The 25,331-nt window shown below is 36.5% G+C and overlaps 1 protein-coding gene across 7 annotated transcripts in view; it reads left to right on the top strand.

Moving 5' to 3' along the window:
- The window catches only part of IFT80 (intraflagellar transport 80), a 151,980-nt gene that overhangs the window by 13,319 nt on the left and 113,330 nt on the right, over positions 1-25,331 (top strand). For 3 of the 7 annotated variants that reach the window (XM_087440129.1, XM_087440130.1, XM_087440131.1), the window contains exons 3-6: positions 268-487; positions 13,340-13,450; positions 15,198-15,266; positions 24,840-24,949. In XM_087440129.1, coding sequence (XP_087296255.1) covers positions 268-487; positions 13,340-13,450; positions 15,198-15,266; positions 24,840-24,949 — 510 coding nt within the window. Of the gene's footprint in view, positions 1-267; positions 488-13,339; positions 13,451-15,197; positions 15,267-24,839; positions 24,950-25,331 lie in introns of those variants that run through there. The other 4 variants (XM_014796248.2, XM_087440132.1, XM_087440133.1 and 1 more) reach the window with 4 other exon arrangements.

Here is a 25,331-nt window from a genome sequence, read left to right as displayed (position 1 = left end):
AAAATTTTCATGTAGTCAAATCTTTCTTTTTTTCTCTTTTGGCATCTGGATTTCTTGCTTTCCATTCTTCTCACAATTGTTTTGATAGATGCTTATTTTCCTTAATGTGGAAAAAATGTGAAAGTCATAAAATGAAAAATACATTTAGAAGCTTGAAACATTTGACCCTATTTTATACTCTTCTTATAATCTGCATGTGCAAATTATTTTATTTATCAAGACTTAAGACTTTTGTGTGTTTTATGTCTCCTTAACGTGGTGACACATCAAGAATTAGTAAGCTGTGTGGGCTGGACTACTGCTGAAGAACTGTATTCATGTAGTGATGATCACCAGATAGTGAAGTGGAACTTGTTAACCAGGGAAACAAGTCAAATAGTAAAGCTTCCTGATGATATCTACCCGATAGATCTTCACTGGTTTCCAAAAAGTTTAGGCATAAAGAAACAAACTCAAGCAGAAAGCTTTGTTCTCACAAGTTCTGATGGTAAGTTTTTAATAAATGTTATATGCTCATTTTGCTGTTTAAAAGACATATATATTAGTATAGTAGTCCAGCAGTTAAGATTTGGCACTCGCACCATGTGGCCCGGGTTCATTTCCCAATTAGGGAATTGCACCACCCGTCTGTCGGGTGTCATACTGTGGCGGCTGAGTGTGGCTGTGATGCTGAAAGCCCTGCCAACCATATTTCAGATACCAGCGGGATCACCCACGGTAGACAGGTTTCAGCGGAGCTTCCAGACGAAGACAGACTAGGAGGAAGGGCTTGACCATCCACTTCTGGAAAATTGGCCATGAAAACCCTATGAATAGCAGCAGGAGCATTGTCTGATATAGCGGGGAAGATGAGAGGACGGTGCAGAAAGACCAGGCAGGGTTCCGCTCTACTGTACACAGGGCGCTAGGAGTTGGAATCGACTTGAAGGCACTAACAACAACAACAACATATTAGTATGACTGATGCTTTGAGATGTTTTACAGAACCGATGTTTGTGGATCTGCATACCTTCATACACACATTTTATCCATTTTCTATGTAGTCAGTTGGTTTATGTATAGGCTATAAAAGTATTGTCATGGAAGAAAGTGAATTAAACTGGTGTATACTGGGATTGAATCTGACCCTTTTGCTTTACTTTTTCTGTACTCTCAAATTTAACTTTACAACATAACCACATTAAAATAATATGGACACAACCCACATTCATTTAGTAAGCTATCTATTAAATATAGTCTTTATTTGCTAGTACATGTTAATTCCCACTTACTGAGTTGGAGATTTATTTAATTTGATTATATTTTTATTATTGATGAATAAAAAGCATGATTTTTCTACTTTTTAAGGGAATATTTTTATTTTCTTAGACATAACTTGAACTGTTTTCATCTGTATTACACTTTACCTACTATGTCAATTAAGAGTGCATTCATCAGGGGCTGGCCTGGTGGTGTAGTGGTTAAATTTGCACTACAGTGTGGTTAAATCTGGTTAAATTTAACCATGGTTAGTGGTATCTGCTTTGGCGGCCTGGGATTCACAGGTTCAGATCACGGGTGCGGACCTACACACTGCTCATCGAGCTACTCTGTGGCGGCGTCCCATGTACAAAAAAAAAAAAGAGGAAGATTGGGGGGCTGGCCTGGTGGCGTGGTGGTTAAATTTGCACATTCCGCTTTGTTGGCCCAGGGTTTGCAGGTTCGGATCCTGGGCGCGGACCTACGCACCGCTTATCAAGCCGTGCTGTGGCAAGCGTGCCACATATAAAGTAGAGGAGGATGGGCATGGATGTTAGCCCAGGGCTGCTCTTCCTCAGAGGAGGATTGGCAACAGATGTTAGTTGAGGGCTAATCTTCCTCACAAAAAAACAAAAAAAAAGAGGAAGATTGGTGACAGATGTTAGCTCAGGGCCAGTCTTCCTCACCAAAAAACAAACAAACAAAAATGTACATTCATCAAAAGTAACAGAAACTTTCTTGGCTAACCTGTGCACAGATAGAGTTGATGGTTCCTCTTGCTCCAGGGGTCAGTGATCACACACAGCTGCGTCAGACCCATTCTCACCACCTCTTGGATAGGCCCTCCCCACGAGGCGAGCATGATGTCAGCCAGCAGCCCAAGGCTCATCCTATGAGAAAAGAAACGTTAGCAGAGAGAGACAGTGCTTATTCCTTGGTATCTCTTGCAGGCAAGTTGCAGAGAGGGTCCTGGACAAGCTTGGTTCACATGCCCATCACTGAGTGAATCCCTGTGGTCAAGGGAACTGGACACTAATTGACTGAGCATGGCAGGCCTCAGGCCACCGTGGAAAGAGAAAGAGAAGAGGACTTTTGTGATCAGAACAGGGAAGGGATGTTATGGCAAACTGTCACATCAGATTGCACTTCTTTTACAGACAGAACTTACGCTAGTTTTTTTTAATCTTATTTTTCTGAATCTCGATTAAATGTGATGTTGTGTGAAAGTACTTGGAACAGTGCCTGGTGCTTAGAAGACTGACTCTGAACCACAGCTAGAATTTAGTTTACCTCAGATGATTAAATGAAGGGTTGGCTTTTTTTTTGGTTTTTGTTTGATTTATTCATTTTGTTTGAACTGAATTATTTTTTTTTTCAGTTATTTTATTAAGGTTGTAATGGTTTATAACATTGTGTAATTTCAGGTGTACATTATTATATGTCAGTTTCTGTATAGACTGTATCGTGCTCACGCCCAATAGTCTAGTTTTTATCTGTCACCATACATATGTGCCCCTTTACTTCTTATACCCACCACCCAACCCCCTTCCCCTCTGGTAACCACTAATCTGTTCTCTTTATCCATGTGTTTATCTTCCACATATGAGTGAAATCATACGGTGTTTGTCTTTCTCTGGCTTATTTTGCTTTAACATCATACCCTCAAGGTCCATCCGTGTTGTTGTAAATGGGACGATTTTGTCTTTTTTATGACTGAGACATATATTCCATTGTATATATATACCACATCTTTATCTGTTCATCAGTTGATGGGCGCTTGGGTTGCTTTCACATCTTGGCTATTGTAAATAATGCTGAAATGAACATAGGGGTGCATAAATCTCTTTGAATTGTTGATTGCAAGTTCCTTGGATAATACCCAGTAGTGGGATAGCTGGATTGTAGGGTATTTCTATTTTTAATTTTTTGAGGAATCTCCAAACTGTTTTCCATAGTGGCTGTACCAGTTTGCATTCCCACCAGCAGTGTATGCGAGTTCCCTTTTCTCCACATCCTCTCCAACATTTGTTATTTTTTGTCTTGGTAATTATAGCCATTTTGGCAGATGTAAGGTGGTATCTCATTGTAGTTTTGATTTGCATTTCCCTAATAATTAGTGATGTTGAACATCTTTTCATGTGCCTGTTGGCCATCTGTATATCTTCTTTGGAAAAATGTTTGTTCATATCCTCTGCCCATTTTTTGATTGGGTGGTTTGTTTTTTTGTTGTTGAGTGTTTTTGAGTTCTTTATATATTTTGGAGATTAATCCCTTGTCAGGTATATGATTTGCAAATATTCTCTCCCAGTGGGTGAGTTGTCTTTTTGTTTTGTTGATGGTTTCCTTTGCCTTGCAGAAACTTTTTAGTTTGATGGTCCCATTTGTTTACTTTTTCTTTTGTTTCCCTTGCCTGAGTAGACATGGTATTCAAAAAGATGCTGCTAAGACCTATGTCAAAGAGTGTACTGTCTATGTTTTCTTATAGGAGTTTTATGATTTCGGGTCTTACATTCAAGTCTTTAATCCATTTTGAGTCAATTTTTGTGTATGGTGTAAAATATTGGTCTACTTTCATTCTTTTGCATGTGGCTGTCCAGTTTTCCCAACACCACTTATTGAAGAGACTTTTCTTTTCTCCATTGTATGTTCTTGGCTCCCTTGTTGAAGATTAGCTGTCCATAGATGTGTGGGTTTATTTCTGGGCTTTCAATTCTGTTCCATTGATCTGTATGTCTGTTTTTCTGCCAGTACCATGCTGTTTTGATTGTTATAGCTTTGTAGTATATTTTGAAGTCAGGGAGTATGATACCTCCAGCTTTGTTCTTTTTTCTCAGGATTGCTTTGGCTATTCGGGGTCTTTTCTTATTTCGTATAAATTTTAGGATTCTTTGTTCTATTTCTGTGAAAAATATTGGGACTTTGATAGGAATTGCATTGAATCTGTAGATTGCTTTAGGAAGTGTGGACATTTTAACTATGTTAATTCTTCTAATTTATGAGCACGGAATATCTTTCCATTTCTTTGTGTCTTCCTCAATTGCTTTTAACAATATTTTATAGTTTTCAACGTACAGGTCTTTCACCTCTTTGGTTAAATTTATTCCTAGGTATTTTATTATTTTGTTGTGATTGTAAATGGGATTGTATTCTTGATTTCTCTTTCTGCTATTTTGTTGTTAGCGTATGGAAATGCAGTTGATTTTTGTCTGTTGATTTTGTACCCTGCAACTTTACTGTATTTGTTATTATTTCTAATAGTTTTTGTTCGATTCTTTAGAGTTTTCTATATATAAAATCATGTCATCTGCAAATAGTGACAGTTTCTCTTCTTCCTGTCCAGTTTGGATCCCTTTTATTTCTTTTTCTTGCCTAATTGCTCTGAATAAAACTTCCAATACAATGTTAACTGAGAGCGGCAAAAGTGGGCATCCTTGTCTTGTTCCTGTTCTTAGAGGGGTAGGTTTCAGTTTTTTAGCATTGAGTGTGATGTTAGCTGTGGGTTTGTTATAAATGGCCTTCATTATGTTGAGGTACTTTCTGCTATACCCATTTTCTTGAGAGTTTTTATCGTAAATGGATGCCATGTCTTGTCGAATGCTTTCTCTGCATCTATTGAGATGATCATGTGATTTTTATCCTTCATTTTGTTAATGTGGTGTATCACATTGATTGATTTGTAGATGTTGAACCATCCTTGCATCCCTGGAATAAATCCCACTTGATCATGCTGTATAAACCTTTTAATGTTTTGTTGTATTCGATTTGCTAATATTTTGTTGAGGATTTTTACATTTCTGTTCAGGAGCAATATTGGCCTGTAATGTCCTTTTTTGTGTTGTCCCTGTCTAGTTTTGGTATCAGGGTAACGTTGATCTCATAGAATGAGTTAGGAAGCATCTCCTCCTCTTCAATTATTTGGAAGAGTTTGAGAAGGATAGGTATTAAAACTTCTTTGAATGTTTGGTAGAATTCACCAGGGAAGCTGTCTGGTCCTGGACTTTCGTTTTGGGGGAAGTTTTTGATTACTGTTTTGATCTCCTTGGTATTGATCTGTCTATTCAGATTCTTTATGTCTTCTTGATTCAGTTTTGGAATGTTGCATAATTCTAAGAATTTCTCCATTTCTTCTAGATTATCCAATTTGTTGGCATATAGCTTTTCATAGTATTCTATAATAATTCTTTGTATTTCTGTGGTATCCATTGTAATTTCTCCTCTTTAATTTCTGATTTTATTTATTTGAGCCTTGTCTCTTTTTTCTTATTGAGTCTAGCTAAAGGTTTGTCAATTTTGTTTATCTTTTGAAAGAACCAGCTCTTAAGTTTCATTGATCTTTTCTGTTGTCTTTTTAGTCTTTATTTCATTTATTTCCACTCTGATTTTTATTATTTTCTTCCTTCTACTGATTTTGAGCCTCATTTTTTTTTCCTAGTTCCTTAATAGGTGTAATGTTAGATTGTTTATTTCAGATTTTTCTTGTTTCTTCAGGCCTGTATTGCTATAAACTTCCCTCTTAGTACCACACTTGCTGCATCCCAGAGATTTTGGTATGTCATATTTTCATTTTCATTTGTCTCCAGGTATTTTTTGATTTCTCCTTTTATTTCTTTGTTGACCAAATAGTTGTTTGGTAGCATTTTCTTTATTCTCCACATATTTCTGACTTTTCCAGTTTTCTTCTTGTAGTTGATTTCTAGTTTCACACTGTTGTGGTCAGAAAAGGTGCTTGGTATTATTTCAATCTTAAATTTATTGAGACTTGTTATGGTGACCTAATATGTGATCTATCCTGGAGAATGTTCCATGTGCATTTGAAAGGAAGTGTATTCTGCGGTTTTTGGATGGAATGTTCTGTATATATCTATTAAGTCCATCTGGTCTAATCTGTCATTTAAGGACAATGTTTCCATATTAATCTTCTGTCTAGGTGATCTATCCAATCATGTAAGTGGAATAATAAAGTCTCCTACTATCATTTTGTTACTTTTAATTTCTCCTTTTGTGTCTGTTAATATATGTTTGCTTTATGTATTTAGGTGCTCCTATGTTGGGTGCATAGATATTTACAAGTATTATATCCTCTTGTTGGATCGTTCTCTTTATCATTATGTAAGGCCCTTCTTTGTCTCTTGTTAGAGTTTTTGTTTTAAAGTCTATTTTGTTTAGTATAGATATTGCTACTCCAGCTTTCTTTCATTTCCATTTGTGTGGAATATCTTTTTCCTTCCTTTGATTTTCAGTTTGTGAGTATCTTTGGGTCTGAAATGTGTCTCCTGTATGCAGCATATGTATTGGTCTTTTTTTTTTTAAATCAAATCAGCCACCCTCTGTCTTTTAATTGGAACGTTTAGTCCATTGACATTTAAAGTAACTATTGAGGGCCAGCCCTGTGGCTTAGTGGTTAAGTGCGAGTGCTCTGCTACTGGCGGCCCAGGTTCAGATCCCAGGCGCGCACCGACGCACCGCTTCCCCGGCCATGCTGAGGCCGCATCCCACATAACAGCAACTAGAAGGATGTGCGACTATGACATACAACTGTCTACTGGGGCTTTGGGGGAAAAAAAAAGGAGGAGGATTGGCAATAGATGTTAGCTCAGAGCCAGTCTTCCTCAGCAAAAAGAGGAGAATTAGCATGGATGTTAGCTCAGGGCTGATCTTCCTCACAAAAAAATAAATAAATAAAGTAACTATTGATAAGTATGTACTTATTGTCATTTTGTTACCTTTTTTCTGAATTTTTTTTTTAGTTCTTCTCTGTTTCTTTCTTCTCTTGCTCTCTTCCCTCGTGATTTGATGGCTTTCTTTAGTGTTACGTTCCTTTCTCTTTACTTTTTGTGTATTTATTATAGGTTTTTGGTTTGTGATTACCATGAGGTTCATATATAATAACCTACCTATATAGCAATCTGTATTAAGATGACGATCTCTTAAGTTCAAGCTCTAGTAAAAGCCCTATACTTTTACTCCCCCCCAAAATTTTTATATTTTTGACATCAAATTTTACCTCTTTTATATTTGTGTATCCCTTAACCTCTTATCATAGTTAGTACTTTTATGTTTTCACTTTTATACTAGCTGTATAAAGATGGTTGACCAACTACCTTTACTGTATATTTGCTTTTACCAGTGACATTTTTCTTTTATAATTTTCTTATTCCTATTTGTGGCCTTTTCTTTTCCACTTGAATAAGTTCCTTTAACATTTTTTGTCAGGCCAGTTTAGTGGTGATGAACTCCTTTAGTTTTTGCTTGTCTGGAAAACTCTTTATCTCCCCTTCCGTTTTAAATGATAACCTTGCCGGTAGAGTATTCTTGGTTGTAGGTTTTTCCCTTTCAGCACTTTGAATATATTGTGCCATTCCCTTCTAGCCTGTGAGGTTCCTGCTGAAAAGTCAGCTGATAGCCTTATGGGGTTTCCTTTGTATGTAACTTGTTGCTTTTCTCTTGCAGCTTTTAGGATTCTCTCTTATCTCTAATTATTGACATTTTAATTATGATGTGTCTTGGTGTGGGCCTCTTTGGGTTTATCTTGTTTGGTACTCTCTGTGCTTCCTGTACCTGGATGTCTGTTTCCTTCCTTAGGTTAGGAAAGTTCATCTATTATTTCTTCAAATAGGTGCTCTGCTCCTTCTCCTCCTTCTGGGACACCTATAATGTCAATGTTATTATTGTTGATGTTGTCCCAGAGGTCCCTTAGACTGTCCTCATTCTTTTTAATTCTCTTTTCTTTTTTCTATTCAGCTTGGGTGATTTCCTCTACTCTTTCATCCAGATTACTGATTTGTTCTTCTGTGTTGTCTACTCTGCTCTTGATTCCCTCTAGTGAATTTTTCATTTCCATTATTGTATTCTTCAGCTCTGCTTCGTTCTTTTTTATATTTTCTAATTCTTTGTTGAAATTCTCACTGTGTTCATAAATTCTTCTCCCTAGTTCAGTGAGCATCCTTATGACCATTAGTTTGTACTCTTTTTCAGGTAGATTATCTCTTGTTTCATTAGTTCTTTTTCCGAGGATTTGTCCTGTTCTTTTTTTTGGAACATATTCCATTGTCTCCTCATTTTGTCTACTTCTCTGTGCTTATTTCAATGTATTCAATGTAGATCAGCTATGTCTCTTGAACTTAGACATGTGGAGATGTCTTATTGGGCCCAGCAGCATGCTCCCTTCTCGTCACCCATGCCAAATGCTCCAGGGGTGTCCCCTGTTTGTGCTGCATGGCTGTTCTATTGTGGCAGGGCTGCTGTTGCTGTGGGTGTGCAGATAGGGAGGCCTGGCCCCATGTGGCTGCTACAGGCACATTATTGGGCAGAGCAATTCCCTGGCAAGGCTGGCTGTGAAGTCTAGTAGTGCACGACTACTGTACTTCTGCTGATAAGCAAGTCAGATCCCCAGTGTGGCTGGTTGCTAGGCCCAGGACCGCACGACTGCTGCAGGCCCCCAGTGTCGTTGGCTGCACAGCCCTATGACACTCAGCTGCCTCGGATACGTTGGTAGGCGGGGCAAGCTTCTGGTGCAAACTAGCTACCCATTCCTGTGGTGCACAGCTGCCTCAGGTGCACTGATGAGCAGGGCAGGCCCCAGGTGCGGCAGCGCTCAACAGTTTCAGGTGTTGGTAGGTGGGGCAGATCCCCTGTGTAGCTGTTTGCAAGGCCCAGTCGTGCAAGTCTGCTGCAGACTTGCTGAGGATGGGGTGTGTGTGCAGTCCCTGGGCAGGCTGCCTGCACTACCCAGCTGTGCTTGATTTCCTCAGGAGCTCTAGTGGGTGGGGCAGGCCCCTGCGCTAACAGGCTAGAAGAAGGATTCCAATGGTGTCTGCCAGAATTTATGTCAGCATGGGTGAACTAGGTTGCAAAAATGACTGCCTATGTCTTAGTCTCTTCCAGCCATGTCCTGTCTCTCTGGGATGTGCTCTGAGCTTAGTTAAGTGAGTCTCTTTTACCAATGTACTATGCACTTTTCTATCTGGTGTTTTTGTGCTGGTTTCCAGGTCGAGTGAGTCTGTTAGTGGGCCCTTTAAGAGCAGCTTTTCCTGTTCCTGAAGTTATATAGTTTTCCTGGGTGTATTCCCTGTTGGTTTTCAAAGCCAGGTGTTTTGAGGTCTCGTCTCTCTTGTGCTGGATCTAAGGGCTAGTGTGCCTAATGTGGAGCTTGAATGCCCCACTTCTCCAGGAAGAGCTCTGTACCTTTGAGATGGCTCCCGACTGTGAAGCGCCATGGCTAGGGTGTGGTTTTTCCCTCAGCAGGGCTGTATCTCTGCATCTTCCCCTCTCTGAGTTGTCCCTTGTGGAGGTTCTTTTTATCCAGTTTCCAGATCTCTCTCAGGGGAAAGTGTTCCACAGGTAGTTGTAGGTTTGTTGTGTCCATGGGAGGAGGTGAGCTCAGGGTCCTCCTCCTACACTGCCATCTTCCAAACTCCTCCTCTCCTTCAGGATTTAATTCATTGCTCAGGAAGTTGTTTTTTCTGGTTGCCACCGACTTGCTCCTCTTGACTTTTCTCCCCCAGGGCGGGAAGGAAAAGTTACACTTTTTATGTTTGTGCCTCACTCTTCCTTCTTCTGTGTCAGTAGTAACATTCACAAAAGATCCCTGGGATTTGGGGGCAGGTCCTGAAATACACAAAGCAGACTTTTGCCAAGTATTTTGTCTCACCAATAATTCTCTCATGAACATTACCTCTTTTTGAATATTTCATGCAGCTGTACCCCACTTTTTAGAGGAGGTATTTCTTTAACAATGTGCTGAAAGATTTACATTTAGAAAAGAATTATTTACAATGCATTAAGGGAGTTGCTATGTAAAGGAATTCTGGTATAAAATCTTTTGTAAAGCCATTAATCAATCCTTAAATTATATTTAGTGAAAATTGATATTTTTACACATTGTATTAGTTATCTTAAAATAATCCCCATATTCTCTATTAGTTAATATGTCCATTTTTAAGTCCTCTTTAAAAAGATTTTGTGTGTTCATTTCTTTTTATCAGAAGTTAGCAGTTACCCATCTCTTTGTGGCTTTTTGTGACCATTTGCCAAAACATTTCTGCTCTTAAGCAGTCTGCAAAAGTGCTCATTTGCTCTTTTTCCTAACACCCTATTCCAAGCCTTCTCTTGTTTCCATGGACATTTCTAACGGCATTTCTAACGTTAAGAAATGTGTTTCATATAATTTTAATCTACCTCCTCTGTTCTTTTTCTCTTTTATGTCATTTTACTCTTTTTAGTTTATCTTTTATTTAGTAACAAGAGATTAATTTTATACATCAGGATTTAAATATCCATGTTTTTTATCCAAATCATCCATTGTTTGTTTAATAAATCAATAAATGAATTGTATTGATTATATTTTTTTCCCAACCCCACCCCTAGCAAATAATTGGAAATAAATTAATTGATCTCTAGTTTTGGTCTTGCATTTTCAAAAGGTTATAGGAAAGCTGTAGAGAAGAAGAACCAAAATAGTTAAATGGATAATTATTGGTTTTTAAAAATTATATGTCTTCTTAAAATTATATGGTTCTTAAAAAGTATATGTCTTCTGTGAGGTCATAGGAAGCAAGAATAGTTTTATCACTTGTCAGAAAGTCAGTGTGAGGTATGTTAGGATAAGAAGTATCAATGATCTAAATACATAAAATTTCTAAAATATGGAATAGACTGAAAGGAAATTTCTGGATCCTTCATTTGTAGTTTAAGAGTTTTTTGGGTAATCTTTTTGGCGATGGATTCATTCATTATATGCAACTATTGTTTAGTATGTGGATATTCTGTGCTAGGCAATATGCTAACATTTAGTGAAACAGTCCTGGATAAAGAATATAATGGCTACAGCATTAGCTTTCCATTTACTATATATTATCTTTACAGTTTCCTATTTTGAGATTTTTTTCCCCCTTATGTTTTCTCTGTAAAGCAATGCATTAAAAAAGGTATATCCAAATTAATTTCAAGTTAGTCTTATAAAGAGAGTAATAGTGCAGTTGAAGTCAAAGTTATCTTGTTACGTTGAAAAATGACCTAGCAGGGCTGGCCCGTGGTGTAATGGTTAAGTTTGCGGGCTCCGCTTTGGCGGTCCAGAGTTTTTGGGTTCGGATCCCAGGCGTGGACCTACGCGCCACTCATCAAGCCATGCTGTGGCAGCATCTCACATACAAAATAGAAGAAGATTGGCATGGATGTTAGCTCAGGGCCAATCTTCCTCACCAAAAAAAAAAAAAAAGAAAGAAAGAAAAATGACCTAACAGTAAATGTAAAATTAAAACAAAGGTATGGGGAACAGTAGATGATGCTAGTGGGTGGTTAGATGAAGGAAAAGGGGGCTTATTGTTGAGGGCCTAGAAAATGAATGATGGGAAAAGAAAGCTATCGGATTGAATGAGAAAGTAAAGAATATCCAAGTAGTCCTTGTTTTTTTTTTATGGTTAGTGAGTTGGTTAAATTTAACAAATGCTGATTATTAACAAATTTAACAAAAGCGATATTGCAAATAAAAATATGATGAAGACATGGCCCCATGCCCTGAAACAAATCACAGCCCAATGAAAAATGTTACAACAAAGCTACTAATAATGTGCACTGTATAAAAAAGAGAATGACTTTGTTGGTGGGACTGGGTAGGTGGTCAGTGGAATAACCACTGAGTGCTAGTTGTTAAATGTTTTAAAGCAATCTATATCAGTTAGAATTCTCCAGAGAAATGTTTTAAAGCCATCTTAAGCATCTGACTTAAATATATTTTTAATGAATTGTTACTATTAGGCCAGAATCTTGAAAAGCCCTAAGTTAAAAATGAATTCAAACAAAATAAATCCTCTGAGGCAAAATTCAATTAGGCAGCCACATTATTCTTTTACTGCAAAGAAAAAAATATATATTTTTATATTGTTTATATTTTATATTATAAATAATTATATATATTATATATGTAATTAATATTACATATATTATATTTTATATCATTTATATTATTTATATAAAAATATGTATATATTTATATTATAAATATAAAATAAAAATATAAATAATATAAGTAATATATAATATATAAATATAATATAATATATAAATAATATAAATATATATATTATATATATTTGATTTGGGGAGAAGTTTCTAATTTCACTGTACTTATTTTATTATGAGCTACATATTACTAGGCTTCATGATGGTTCAGAACCACACTGATATTTCTGTGATTTGTCCCCTTGACATCTCTTACATAGTTTGCTTAGTTGTAAGTTTTTTACCTTTTGCCTATATATGTGTGAACTTTTTGAGGACAGCAACCAAGTAGCTTGCTTCTTTTTGTCTACCTGGTGTCTGACACAGTGTAAGATCATATAAGGCAAGTATCTTAAAATTTGTGATTATCAACTGTTAAATTAATTAAACAAGGAGGCCATTAGACTGAGATGGCTCTAATGCCGCCAGCCTCCGTAAGCAAACCAGAATCTCAGCCTGTAAATGCCTCCAGCTTGGGAAATGGAAACCCAAGGACGCCCATCACAAACAGCCAACTAGGCTTTCAGCTCTAGCCAGTCACTTCCTTACTGTGCTTCCACTGTCTCCACAGAAGTCTCTCCCGGCTCCTCTCCAGGGAGCGCCCCTAACCACTTCTAGTTTGGCACTGCCCAATTGGAATCAATTTAAATAAACTCTTAAAAGTTTTTAATATGCCTCACTTTATCTTTTAACATCATTTAACTATCTTGGTTAATATACCTTTTCCAGCTTTTCTACAGCCTGTAAAAAAAAAAAAAAGCAAGACTGCAAAACTCTGCTTAAACAGAAGGCTTTCTTGACATTTCTGTTGGCCCGATGTATCCATATCCCAGCAGAGTTTTATTGTCCCTCTGAACTATCATAGCGTCATCTACATACTTCTATTACACCACTTGTTTCAAAGTTTTGTAATTTTGTTTTTGTGCCTGTTTTCCAATAGATTTGTATGTTCCTTGAGAGTAAGAATAATTACGTTATTTGCCCTTATGTCTCCAGTGCCTACCATTATGCTAACTAGTCTAGGAGTAGGTACTCAACAGATGTTTGTTGGTTGAATGAATTAATTTAATAAAATAGATTTCTCAGGTATAATTTCTTTTAGGTAAATTTCATCTGATTTCTAAGTTAGGAAGAGTGGAAAAAAGTGTAGAAGCTCACTGTGGAGCAGTACTTGCAGGAAGATGGAATTATGAAGGAACAGCATTAGTTACAGGTAAGTTGTCTGCAAAAATGACATTTTAAATGAATTTTTTAAAGAAAAATTTCCAAAGGAATGGAATGTTTTCATTTAGCAATAGTGTCTTTCACTGTCTAATAGCAAATAATTGGCACAGTGTTGATCTAGACTGCTATATAATGTTATAATTCAGAGTGTCATATTAATTATTAGTTTTCTTATATGACTTATCGAGAATGTTCTGTCAAAGAAGGCTTTTGGAGTGGTCAAGTGTAGGTAAATTAAAGTTGTAATTCTTTAGGATTTTAAAATTCAAAATATTCTCCTTTAACTGACCTTTATCCTCCTTCCATCTCTCTCCCATCTCCTGCTCTACTGCAAGGATTCTCATTTTCACCTGTTGTATTAATTATCTATTGTTGCATAACAAATTACCCCAGAAATTAGTGACTTAAAATAATAAAGTCGTATTGTCTCACAATTTCTGTAGGACAGGGAACAATTTAGCTGGGTGGCTCTGTCCCAGACTCCAGAAGTTGGATGGGGCTGCAGTCGTATGAAGGCTTAATTGGGGCTGGAGGACCTACTTCCAAGATGGCTCCCTCGCATGGCTGTTGGCAAGAGGTCTTAGTTTCTCTCTGACTGTTGGCAGGAGGCGTTAGTTCCTCACCACATGGATCCTCCATAGGGCTGCTTTTGTATTCTAACAACATAACAGCCAGCTTCTCCCCCAAGTGAGTGATCCAAGAGAGAGCAAGATGGAAGCCACAATGTATTTCATGATCTACCCTTGGAAGTCATACTGCACCATTTCTACCACATTCTATTAGAAGCAAGTCACTAAGTATAGCCCACGCTGAAAGAGAGAGAAATAAAGCTCCATCTCGTAAAAGGAGGATAAAAAGAATTTGCGGATATGTTTTATTTTTTTTATTTATTTATTTATTTTTTTTATTTATTTTTTCCCCCAAAGCCCCAGTAGATAGTTGTATGTCATAGCTGCGCATCCTTCTAGTTGCTGTATGTGGGACGCGGCCTCAGCATGGCCAGAGAAGCGGTGCGTCGGGGCGCACCCGGGATCCGAACCCGGGCTGCCAGCAGCGGAGCGCACGCACTTAACCGCTAAGCCACGGGGCCGGCCCGCGGATATGTTTTAAAATAGCACGTTTATTCCCTGGGCCTTCTGTAGGACTTTTCTCAGTGAGCTGTCTCTTCTTTTGCTTCTTTTTTCAACTTCTCCTTTTCCAGTGGTTTCTTTTTCAGTGTATAAATGTGTTCAGATGTCATCCATTTTGAAAATTGAGAAGAAAGAAATACAAATCCCTCCTTTAACAAATAACTCTCTAGCTACAACTTCTTTTTTTCTTCTCCTTTCAGGCAAGCTGTTCAAAGGAGCAGTCTACCACCTGACTCCGTTCAGTCCCCAGCTCACTGGGATTTGGCTGCAGCTCTTCCTATTACACAGAGAGCACTTTTCTTAGAATTCTGGAACGGAGATTTCAGTGAAAATGAAAGCATTTTTTGAATAATATACTCATAAGTCTTCTAAGATTAAAGGAAAAAAAAATTTTTTGTCATGGAAGTTAGGCTACTTTGATAAAATTGTTTCAAAGTGATTTTAGTTAAATTTTATAATTACGAAGTACTGTCATTTAATTAGAATAAATCACGTCTGAATTTTAAATATGCATTAATATATACACTGCTTATTTTTATATGCAAATTTAATGTTTAAATTTATTTCCTATAGATAACAATATCTGTTGTTATTTTCTCTTTGCAGTTGGAGAAGACGGACAAATAAAAATCTGGTCAAAGACTGGGATGCTAAGATCAACTTTAGCTCAGCAAGGTATGTAAGATACTCAATAAAAATGGCTTAACATTTTCCTTTAAAACCAGTCTAATATAGTTCCTAAGACTGATTTTGGTCAGGTTCAAAACCTGAAATCTCTTACTTCTATTTACACTTTTTCCTCTTACTTTCCATGTTGCCTGATATGCCATGGTAACTGTATTATTCGAGCCAAGAAATGTAAGAAATACTCAAGAGCTTTTTCTTTGTTAATGAGTCTATATAAATATAGTTATAGGCTAATGATTCTTTTTAAAATAATTCTGAAGCATTATAAGCATATCCTATAGGACTGGGTGTGTAGTTAAGTAAGTAATAGTAGTAGGAAACATTAAGAGTATCTCCGTACTTAAAAAGTCCTAACAACTTCGTAATATTAGCACCTTTTTAAAATTATGTTGTACATTCAATTTCTTTCTTTTTTTTTTTTTAAACTTTATTTATTTTTCCCCCCAAAGCCCCAGCAGATAGTAGTATGTCATAGCTGCACATCCTTCTAGTTGCTGTATGTGGGACTCGGCCTCAGCATGGCCGGAGAAGTGGTGCGTCGGTGCACGCCCGGGATCCGAACCCAGGCCGCCAGCAGCGGAGTGCGCGCACTTAACCGCTAAGCCATGGGGCTGTCCCTGTACATTCAATTTTTATACAAATGGAGAGCAGCAGACACCCTGATGATCCAAAACTTGGTAAACTACAACTACTTAGAGCAGCATCTCGGTTTTCTGTGTCAATTGAGAAGAAGTGCCCATAAAGTCAGTCCAGTGGTCATTCCTGTGGGGACTTAGATTACATATGATTTTTTTCTGTATAGCAGATTTAGTTTCCTAATTAGGTGTTACCTAGGAACAATAAAGCAGTTTTAATGTTGACCTGAGCACATATCAGCTGATCTTCCGAGACAGGTTGCCAACAGCTTGTCAACTATTCTTCAGAATTATATGATAAAGTCATATTGTGAAGCATCTCCAATAAGTGACTTCCAAAAATTTCCAGGTTTCATTTTTAAAATCATGCTTACTCTTAGGATAGTGTTAAAATTGTTACAATTTTTTTAGCTACACATTAACCAAATGTTAGCAAAGATAACCAGAAGTACTAGGTAGACGTTAAATCTTTGCTACAGATAATCTCCAAGTAGAATTATTTATCCATGAGTAGAAAATTTAGAGTTCATAGAAGCATTCATGGGTGAATTTCAGTTAGAAAAAGAAGTCAATTTATTGTTACTTTAGTAATAAAATGTACCTTTAGGAAATAAATTTTATTTTAGTCTTCCAGTGGGCATAGGGATTTACTTTTTACTTTATAATTTTTGTTAGGGCTAATTCTTTGGCATTCTCCCTTTGTGATGGGACTTATGAAGGACTGACAGAATTCTTCTAGAGATCACTAACCCCTTGGAGCTGGGGCTGCAGTTCTTTTCAGCTGTTGCTGCTGTGCAGACATTCTTTTTTCCTTTCTTTTCTCCTTTATTAAATGTATTGTCTACAGAAGACACAGATCTTCAGAAAAATTCTGAAAGCTTATCTCACTACCCACTATATTAATCTGAATTCTTGCCTAAGATCCTTCACCAGTGACCCCATAAGCCTCCTTCTGGTTCCTTAAATTCATCCAATCATCTCATTCCCTTTTACTATCCTTGCATCCACCATTTTGGACTTTCCAAAGTCGAAAGTTGAAACTTAGAATAAGTTGTTTAATATAAACATTGTTAATCAAAGATAGTAGGTGACACATTGCTATGAGTTCAGTACTATAGTTTACCTGTATAATGGATCTGGAAACCAAATTGCTACTTATTTTACTCTTTCAGAGAAAATACATTGTTTCCAAATTTGCAAAGTCAGCTTGGAAGCACAAGGTGTTCGTAAATTAAGGACTTTTTATAAATCAGAGGTCATAAATAGGTGGCCTGTGGGCTGAATCTGGCCCTCTAGCTTGGTACAGGCCCAACATTAAAAGTCAAAACATTTCACATACAAATTTGGATTTCTGGTGTCTTTTGAAACCTTGGGAAGACGTGGCAACATTAGGCCTGCTTTCCAGAATAAATACAATCAGCTGGAGTTCGGTAGTGGCTGCTCTGCTTTAGTTGGATTTTAAGCTTCTCTTACTTTTCTTACACTCTACCCTACTTCACTCATTTATGTTACATTGTAGTACACAACATACAGCTCTGAAGGGATTTGAGTTTGCCACCCCTGCTTTCAATAATAGGATCATAAATTTTTTTTTCTTTTTTTTTTTTGTGAGGAAGCTTGGCCATAAGCTAACATCTATTGCCAATCTTCCTCTTTTTGCTGAGGAAGACTGGCCCTGAGCTAACATCTGTGCCCATCTTCCTCCATTTTGGTTATGGGATGCCTCCACAGCATGGCTTGATAAGCGGTCTGTAGGTGCTGCACCTGGGATCTGAACCTGTGAACCCCCCGGGCCAAAGTGGAGAGTGTGAACTTAACCACTATGCCACTGGGCTGGCCCCAGGATCATAAAATTTTGATTGTTAGTATGTATCTTTCAGGGAGGACTTAAATCTTAATTTAAAGTATTAATTTTTAATAGATAATACATTCACCTGATTCAGAATTTAAAGAATAAAAAAGGGTATAAAGTTACCTTTTAAATACTACTACTGTATCTCATATTACCCTGTCTTCCAGCTACCCAGCAAACATTCCCCGAGGCAACTGGTGTCACCATTTTCTTTTGTAGCAAATGTTTTTATATATTCTTTTTTTTCTTTTATAAACAAGTGGTTGTATACTGTATCTACTACAGTATGTTCCTTGTTTTTTTTTTTCAATTGAATAATGAACTATCTTGGAGATAGTTCTGTATCAGTAACTAAAAATCTTCCTTAAGTTGTTTTCCAAATGAATGTACCATTTTGCATTCCCACTAGAAATATATGAAGGTTCCAATTTCTCCACATCCTCAATACTTGTTATTGTATTTTTGATTATAGTCATCCTAGTGAGTGTAAAGTGGTATCTCATTATAGTTTTGATTTGCATTTCCCTGATGGCTAATGTGTTGAGCATCTTTTATATGCTTATTGGCCATTTATGTATCTTCTTTAGAGAAATACCTTTTCAAATCCTTTGCACATGTTTTAGTTGAGTTGTCTTTTTATTGTTGACTTGTAAGAGTTCTTTGTATATTCTGGTTAATAGACTCTTATTAGATATGTGATTTGCAATTATTTTTTTTTCTCATTCGGTGAGTTTCCTTTTCACTTTCTTGATGGTATCTTTTGAAACAAAAATTTTGATGAAGTTCAAATTACCCATTTTTTTCTTTGATTGCTTCTGCTTTTGGTGTCAAATCTGAGAAACCATTGCCTAATCCAAAGTCATGAATATTTATGCATATATTTTCTTCTAAGAGTTTTATAGTTTTAGTGTTTACATTTAGGTCTATGATCCATTTTGAGTTAGTTTTTGTGTATGGTGTTTATTTTGGAGAGGGATCTGTGGTGCTCTTTTTTTTTCCTTCTTCCCAAATAAATGGGTAAATAGGATTCTCTTTAAAGCTAAAATACAGATAACATCATATAATATAGGTAATTCTATCAATATTCTAAAGAGCTGTAATTTCCTTATCATCAAGTGGCTGTGAAAACCCTGATCATCTTTATCCTATTTGAATCTTATTTATTCTTCTCAAGGTTTGTGTTAATTATGAGATTAATGGGCAAAAGTAGATTAGATAGATTTTCTTATTTTAGTTAACTTACTGGTATTTCAACTGAGTAATCTGATATCTCTTTAGATTAAGAATTACAAATTTATTATAGAACTATGCATTCAATTTTTGAGTTTTTTTCATTTGTGCCACTCACACTTTCCTATAAGGCATAGACTTTTCCTGTTTTATCTTTGGGGAAGATCATTAGAGGAGTTAAGTTGTAATGACATTAAGCCTGAAGGAAAAATCCCTGGTTATTTATAAGGTTTGTTTATTAGAGACTGCAAATTTTGAGGGTGATTATAAATCTGAATTACTGAAAGCTGGATGCTGAAGGCTTAAGAAGGCTAAGGTAGCTGGGGGTGGGAGACTCCTGCCTCTTTTGAGGAGAAAAACTGTAAATTTTGGCACAAAAATGAAATAACATAAGCCTGAATTATTGTAAAACTTGGAATTCAGTAAATAATGTTGAAAGCATCCTTGTGATTTTTACTACATGTTTATGTTAATTATACTTATTCCTTGATGAATAAAAATTAATTCCTGAATTTATTTCTTGATGATTGGAACCAGATATACAGATAGAAAAAGTCATGGTCATCACCTTCTCCTCTAATAAGAGAAGAAGCATTAATCCCAACTTTTTTTTGGGAAAATTTGACTTAGTTTAAAAATGATTTTTCCTGGTACCTATGAGGAGTTATTTTTACTTATTAGAGAAAAATAATGTGTAGGCTGGGGATAATTATCATTAGGCCCTATCTTGTGTTACATTGTATATTTTAATTATAGGTTAAAATTGGAATAGAGTAATACTGCAAACCTTTAAGGACATTTCCTCCACGCTATATTCAAATGGAAGAATGGAATGACAAAACATGGAGCCTGTCTATAATGAATTTAGTAAAGGAAGTAAATTGGAAATATAAATAACTGTAATACGAGGCAGAATGTGCTCTTTGCTATAAGGTGCTATGGGAGGGCAGGAAGGCAGAGATTACTGCTTTGGGGGAGAGAAAGTATCAAAAGGCTTCCTGGCAAATATTGCAGCTTCTTTTGACTGTGCTTTGAAAAATGAAGAAATTAGGTAAGGAAATAGGCTTGTTGGCAGTGAAGTGGATCTATGGAGGAAGTTAGATGATCAGAGGCATAGAGGCAGAACAGCACAAGGCGTGGAAGTCAGGTGAGTGGCAGCAGACTCCCTGGGCCAGGGTATAGGCTATGTGAGGGATAGTACTGCCAGAGGGATCAAGACGCTGATGGTCTTGGTTGCTAAATGAAGAGGTTTGGAGTTTATCCTATAACTATACAAAACCTTTAGAAAAATTGAGCAGGATAGTACGAGATAAGTAAGGGCTGTCTTTTAGGAAGATACGTTAGCAGTAATATGTGGGATAAATTAGAGGAGACAGAAGTTAAATGGCGGTGGCCAGTAAGGAGGTTACTGAAATGTTCTAGTATGGATAGGCTAGTGTGGATTAAGGCTTGAACAGAGGTGGTGATGATAGCAGTTGATAAAGGTGAACAGTTCTCAGTGGCTGAGAGGAATGGATACTCTGTACGAGGTAAAGAATTCAGAGGGAAGACTGGGCTGGCCCGTGGCTTAGCGGTTAAGTGCGCGCGCTCCGCTACGAGTGGCCTGGGTTCGGATCCCGGGCGCGCACCAACGCACTTCTTCTCCGGCCATGCTGAGGCCACGTCCCACATACAGCAACTAGAAGGATGTGCAGCTATGACATAGAACTATCTACTGGGGCTTTGGGGGGAAAATAAATAAATAAAAAAAAATTAAAAAAAAAAAGAATTCAGAGGAAAGAATAAATGAGGGGATATGTACAGAGGGATGATAGTTTTGAATATGTAGAGTTTGAAGTTCTGGCATGTCTTTGGGGCAAGTGGAAGTGTGTTAGTGCTCAGAAGTAAAGGCTGAAATATTAATGTGCGAGTCCGTTATAGGAAGGTGAAAGGTGAAGCTGTGGGGGGAGTTGAGATCCCCAAGGGAGAAGTGGCTGAAGATAGAAACTAAAGAATCAAATGCCTTCATTTAAACTTTTTCTCTGTACTGACCCAGTGACATACATAACCAAAAATTTGCTTTTTTGTGGAATAAAAAGCATTTGATTACTTACTGTTATTACAGATCCCTACAAATAGAATGAAAGGGAAATAATTCTTGGTTTTTGAATTCTTAATGATTTGGCAACCAAAAAAATTGAGTACCTACTACCATGAACAACACAGTGAACAAGTGGTTGCTTATTGCGTTACAGAGTAATTTCTAGTAGTAGTAGCTAACACTGCTTATATAGGGTCAGACTCTGCTCTAAGTACTTACATTCACACATATCACTCACCTATATTGTACTCAAGGCAAAGACAGCTAATGCTTCATCGTAACAGTGAAGAGTTTATTTCAAAAGCATTCTTAAAAACATGCAAAAACAACATTTTTAGGGGATACCTTTTAGTGTGAATGTGAAAAACATGGTGTATTTGACCATGTACTTCCTTAAAACAATCGAAATACATTTTTGTCTCCTCTTCTGTGGTTTAAAATGCCTTCAACAGGTTGAAAGAATTTAGATAATTTATTTTACAGAGAGATAAGGGTCTGACATTTAACACAACCCCAGGTGCATGTGGTTTCTTAAAAAATGTCAAAAAGGTCACATGATCATAGTGTACAAAGTCAGAAAAACAAGATCTTTTTGAGTGTCTTAACTGAAATGGAGCATAAATAAAAATTCCCAATATAAAAAGCAAGAAATTATTTCATTAAAATAAAACTATTTTTGTTTTTTGTCCCTTTTTTAATGATGAAATTAATAACATTATATAATTTGCTAAATGTTTTGTTGTAAAGTTATTCAACCTGAAGGCTATATTTGTTATGGCCACACTGACTTTGCAAAGTGAGGTGTAGCACTAGGAATAATTCAATGCTTTAATAAATATGTTTTTAAAAACATTTTAAATATTAAGGATTTGTTTCAAATAGTGGTGGGATGGATTTCATCATAATAGAAATCATTATTTTCTTTATGAAGCTAATTTATCCGCTTTCAATAATTACCTTCATCAGAATCACCCAAATTTGAAGTTGCACAGAGATGTAATATATCTCCTTTTGGAAGAGAAAACATTCATATATACAGTAGCTTCACACTTAACATTTTATTATTAATATAAGGGATGAATATCATGAAGACTTCTCTTAGTTCTTGATGTTATATCCATTTTGAATATTGGTGGTTAGGAAGATTGAAGTAATGAGACTTAGCTATTGATCTTATTTAGTATTGCTGATTTATCGTAAATAGCTATATTTGTTTTTTGATTGAAGGAATATAGTTAAAAACCACATGTTACAACAAAGTAATTACTTAATTTTTCCTCTATAAGCTTATTTTGTTTTATACTATAAGTTATTAAACCTGTTCTTTAACATTATTATTATTTAAAAAATTATTTTATAAACAGGAAATGAATAATCTCCATGTCCCAACAGGGAAGATAAATATTCTGAAGATTTATAAGGTTTATAAACAGGGAAATGGTGACACAGCTGACTTAATGGGGCCACAAATTCAATGTTAAGGAGGACAAAAGACAAAAACGTCCCAGTTCCTCATCCTATACCCCACCTGTGTCTCTTACCACAACTAAAAGGCTAGAGTCACATCCTGTACAACTCAATGGGAGTTGTATTTATTGAATTATTTCCTTGGGGGTAGCTGTTTGTCATACTTTAGTATACACCCCAGGAAAGTGTAATTATACTGAATGTATTCATTAAGATTTGATAGTCTTTAATTAAAATATATTAATTTACTTTTTTGCACAATAATTAGAGCTATAATAATGGAAATAAAGAAGGTACCTATAATTCTACCATCCTATCAAATAAGCTTTCCTCCCCTATTTTCTTCCAGTCCTCACCAAGAACCACATTTGAAATATCTGAAATTTTGGTTTACATTTTCTAGGGAGTTTATTAGAGTTGAGCTCTGTTCCTTGGAGATTTACTTTTGAAGCCCAGGTCAGCTCCTGGCTACTCACAGAGAATATTCCAAGAGAATGTACTTACCAAGTACTTAAGAAGTGCCATCTGAGGTTGGCCATCTCATTGGCCATCTGAAGTTTCCTTTGTTACAGAACAATCTAGATGTCACTGATATTTAAACAGAGTATTTAGACCCCATATAACATCTAACCTAAACCGTGGAAGGCAGGCTTCTGGATTTTTTTGGACTAGGTATACACTCGACTTGCTCACAATTAAATTATGTTCTGATTGGGAAGAAAATTGCAGGAAAGGAGTAGAAGGCCACTTGAACACAAGCATTTATCTTACTGAAATTTACTCCCTGTTGATTACTGATTACTCCTTGTTGACTGGCATCAGTTATGTTTTCCATTTAAATAAACAATTAAATCTTATTGATTGCCTGTAAAACCTTAGATTCAGATTTCGTTTTACTGAGAATGTAAATTCATGAAAGATTCACTCATTTATTCACAGAAAGTCAGCTGCTACAATAGTCTGACTTAGCAGTCCTGGACAATTTTTAAAAACTTGGTTTTATAATATAAATGGGTTAATATTTCATAGATTAATTGTATAACCTTGATTCACTTTCTTAATGAATAGGTAACTGGGTCAGAGAGTGGAGTACAGATAATTTAATGCTTTCAATAGATATGATATAAATAGGCTCAAATAAAGTATAGCCTTCCAGAAGATATTAGGTAATCTAGAAAGTAATTTGGTTTTTAAAAATACCATCTCTAGGGGCCGGCCCGGTGGCGCAAGTGGTTAAGTGCGTGCGCTCCGCTGTGGCGGCCCCGGGGTTCGCCGGTTCGGATCCCAGGTGTGCACCGACACACCGCTTGGCAAGCAGTGTTCCTCCCATATAAAGTGGAGGAAGATGGGCACGGATGTTAGCCCAGGGCCAGTCTTCCTCAGCAAAAAAAAAAGAGGAGGATTGGCAGATGTTAGCACGGGGCTGATCTTCCTCACAAAAAAAAAATACCATCTCTAAATTCCTATCGTAGGAAATTGAAAACAGTATGAAATTTAATGTAGTTTGTAGTGTAGTAGATAAATCAAACTTGTACCTTTCCCCTGGAAGTGGAGGCAACTTTAACCTCGTTTGAGGATATTTGAACCCTTCTTAGCCTAGCTTTCAAGCCAAAGCCAAACTTGATAGATGGCAAAACTTTCTCTAATCTAATATTTAATTTGCTGTTTATGAATTCATAAGCAAAACTTTCTCTAATCTAATATTTAATTTGCTGTTTACGAATTCATAGATGAGAGGGATAAGTCATTTTGGGGCAGGGTGATTTCTATCTGTTAGATTACTGCTTAAGCAGCAGATGAGGGGAAGTTCTGTTGCCTGTAGCAGCATCAGGAGTGGGAATTATTCTATAAGGTGAGTATACCACGTGTCTTTTTGTATGGAAAATCTAAGTCAACTTATGCATTGAGTCGGTTTAAACACTCTCGGCTGCTGATGAGAAATGATGAATCCTGACTTTTCTGATACCTTTTTATCTTAAAATAATGAAGTACATTTATTTTATTTTATATATTTCAATAGCACACTATCTCGAATTCCTAAAAACTTCATATTTTCTCAGCAAGATCAAAATTAGTTAAAAATATAGTTTGTCAGTTGCTCACAGTAGATTTTCAGTGGTCAGTATTAACCTAGTTTGTGTTTCAATATCAGACTGTGCTCATTTGAAAGGGCCATTGAATAAGGAGAAAACAAAATGACACCCCAAATTGATTTTTTGATCCTCTTAACAATCTCTCTTTCTATAAGACATAATAATTAAATTTTATCAGTCTTTTTTTTCTTTTCCTTTTTACAGGAACACCAGTGTATTCAGTAGCCTGGGGCCCTGATTCAGAAAAGGTTCTCTACACAGCAGGCAAGCAGCTGATCATTAAACCTCTTCAACCAAATGCTAAAGTTTTACAGGTATTTCCAGTCATTTGTAAATGTTTTATCAGGATCTGCCGGGACTGCTAAATGAGAGGTCACTTTATTAGGAGTCCCTTTCTTCTGGGTGGTCTTTTTACAGTCTGAGGCTTTTAAGTGTGTGGTTTTATTAGCCTTTATTACAGAAGAGGGAATATCTGGTTATGTTTCCAACAAGGTTCACTTCTTTATTCCAACTCACATTATACTAGTAAATCATAAGTGTGTTTTGAGTTACTAAACTGTCACATGATTTTGCACAATAGGCATCTTTTTTTTTTTCCCCTTTTTCTCCCCAAAGCCCCAGTAGATAGTTGTATGTCATAGTTGCACATCCTTCTAGTTGCTGTATGTGGGACGCCACCTCAGCATGGCTGGACAA

Source organism: Ceratotherium simum, chromosome 15 (genome assembly GCF_057802395.1).
Source record: "Ceratotherium simum simum isolate JZ-2026a chromosome 15, ASM5780239v1, whole genome shotgun sequence".
Taxonomy (NCBI): Eukaryota; Metazoa; Chordata; class Mammalia; order Perissodactyla; family Rhinocerotidae; genus Ceratotherium; species Ceratotherium simum.
This window is presented reverse-complemented; position numbering and strand designations above follow the sequence as displayed.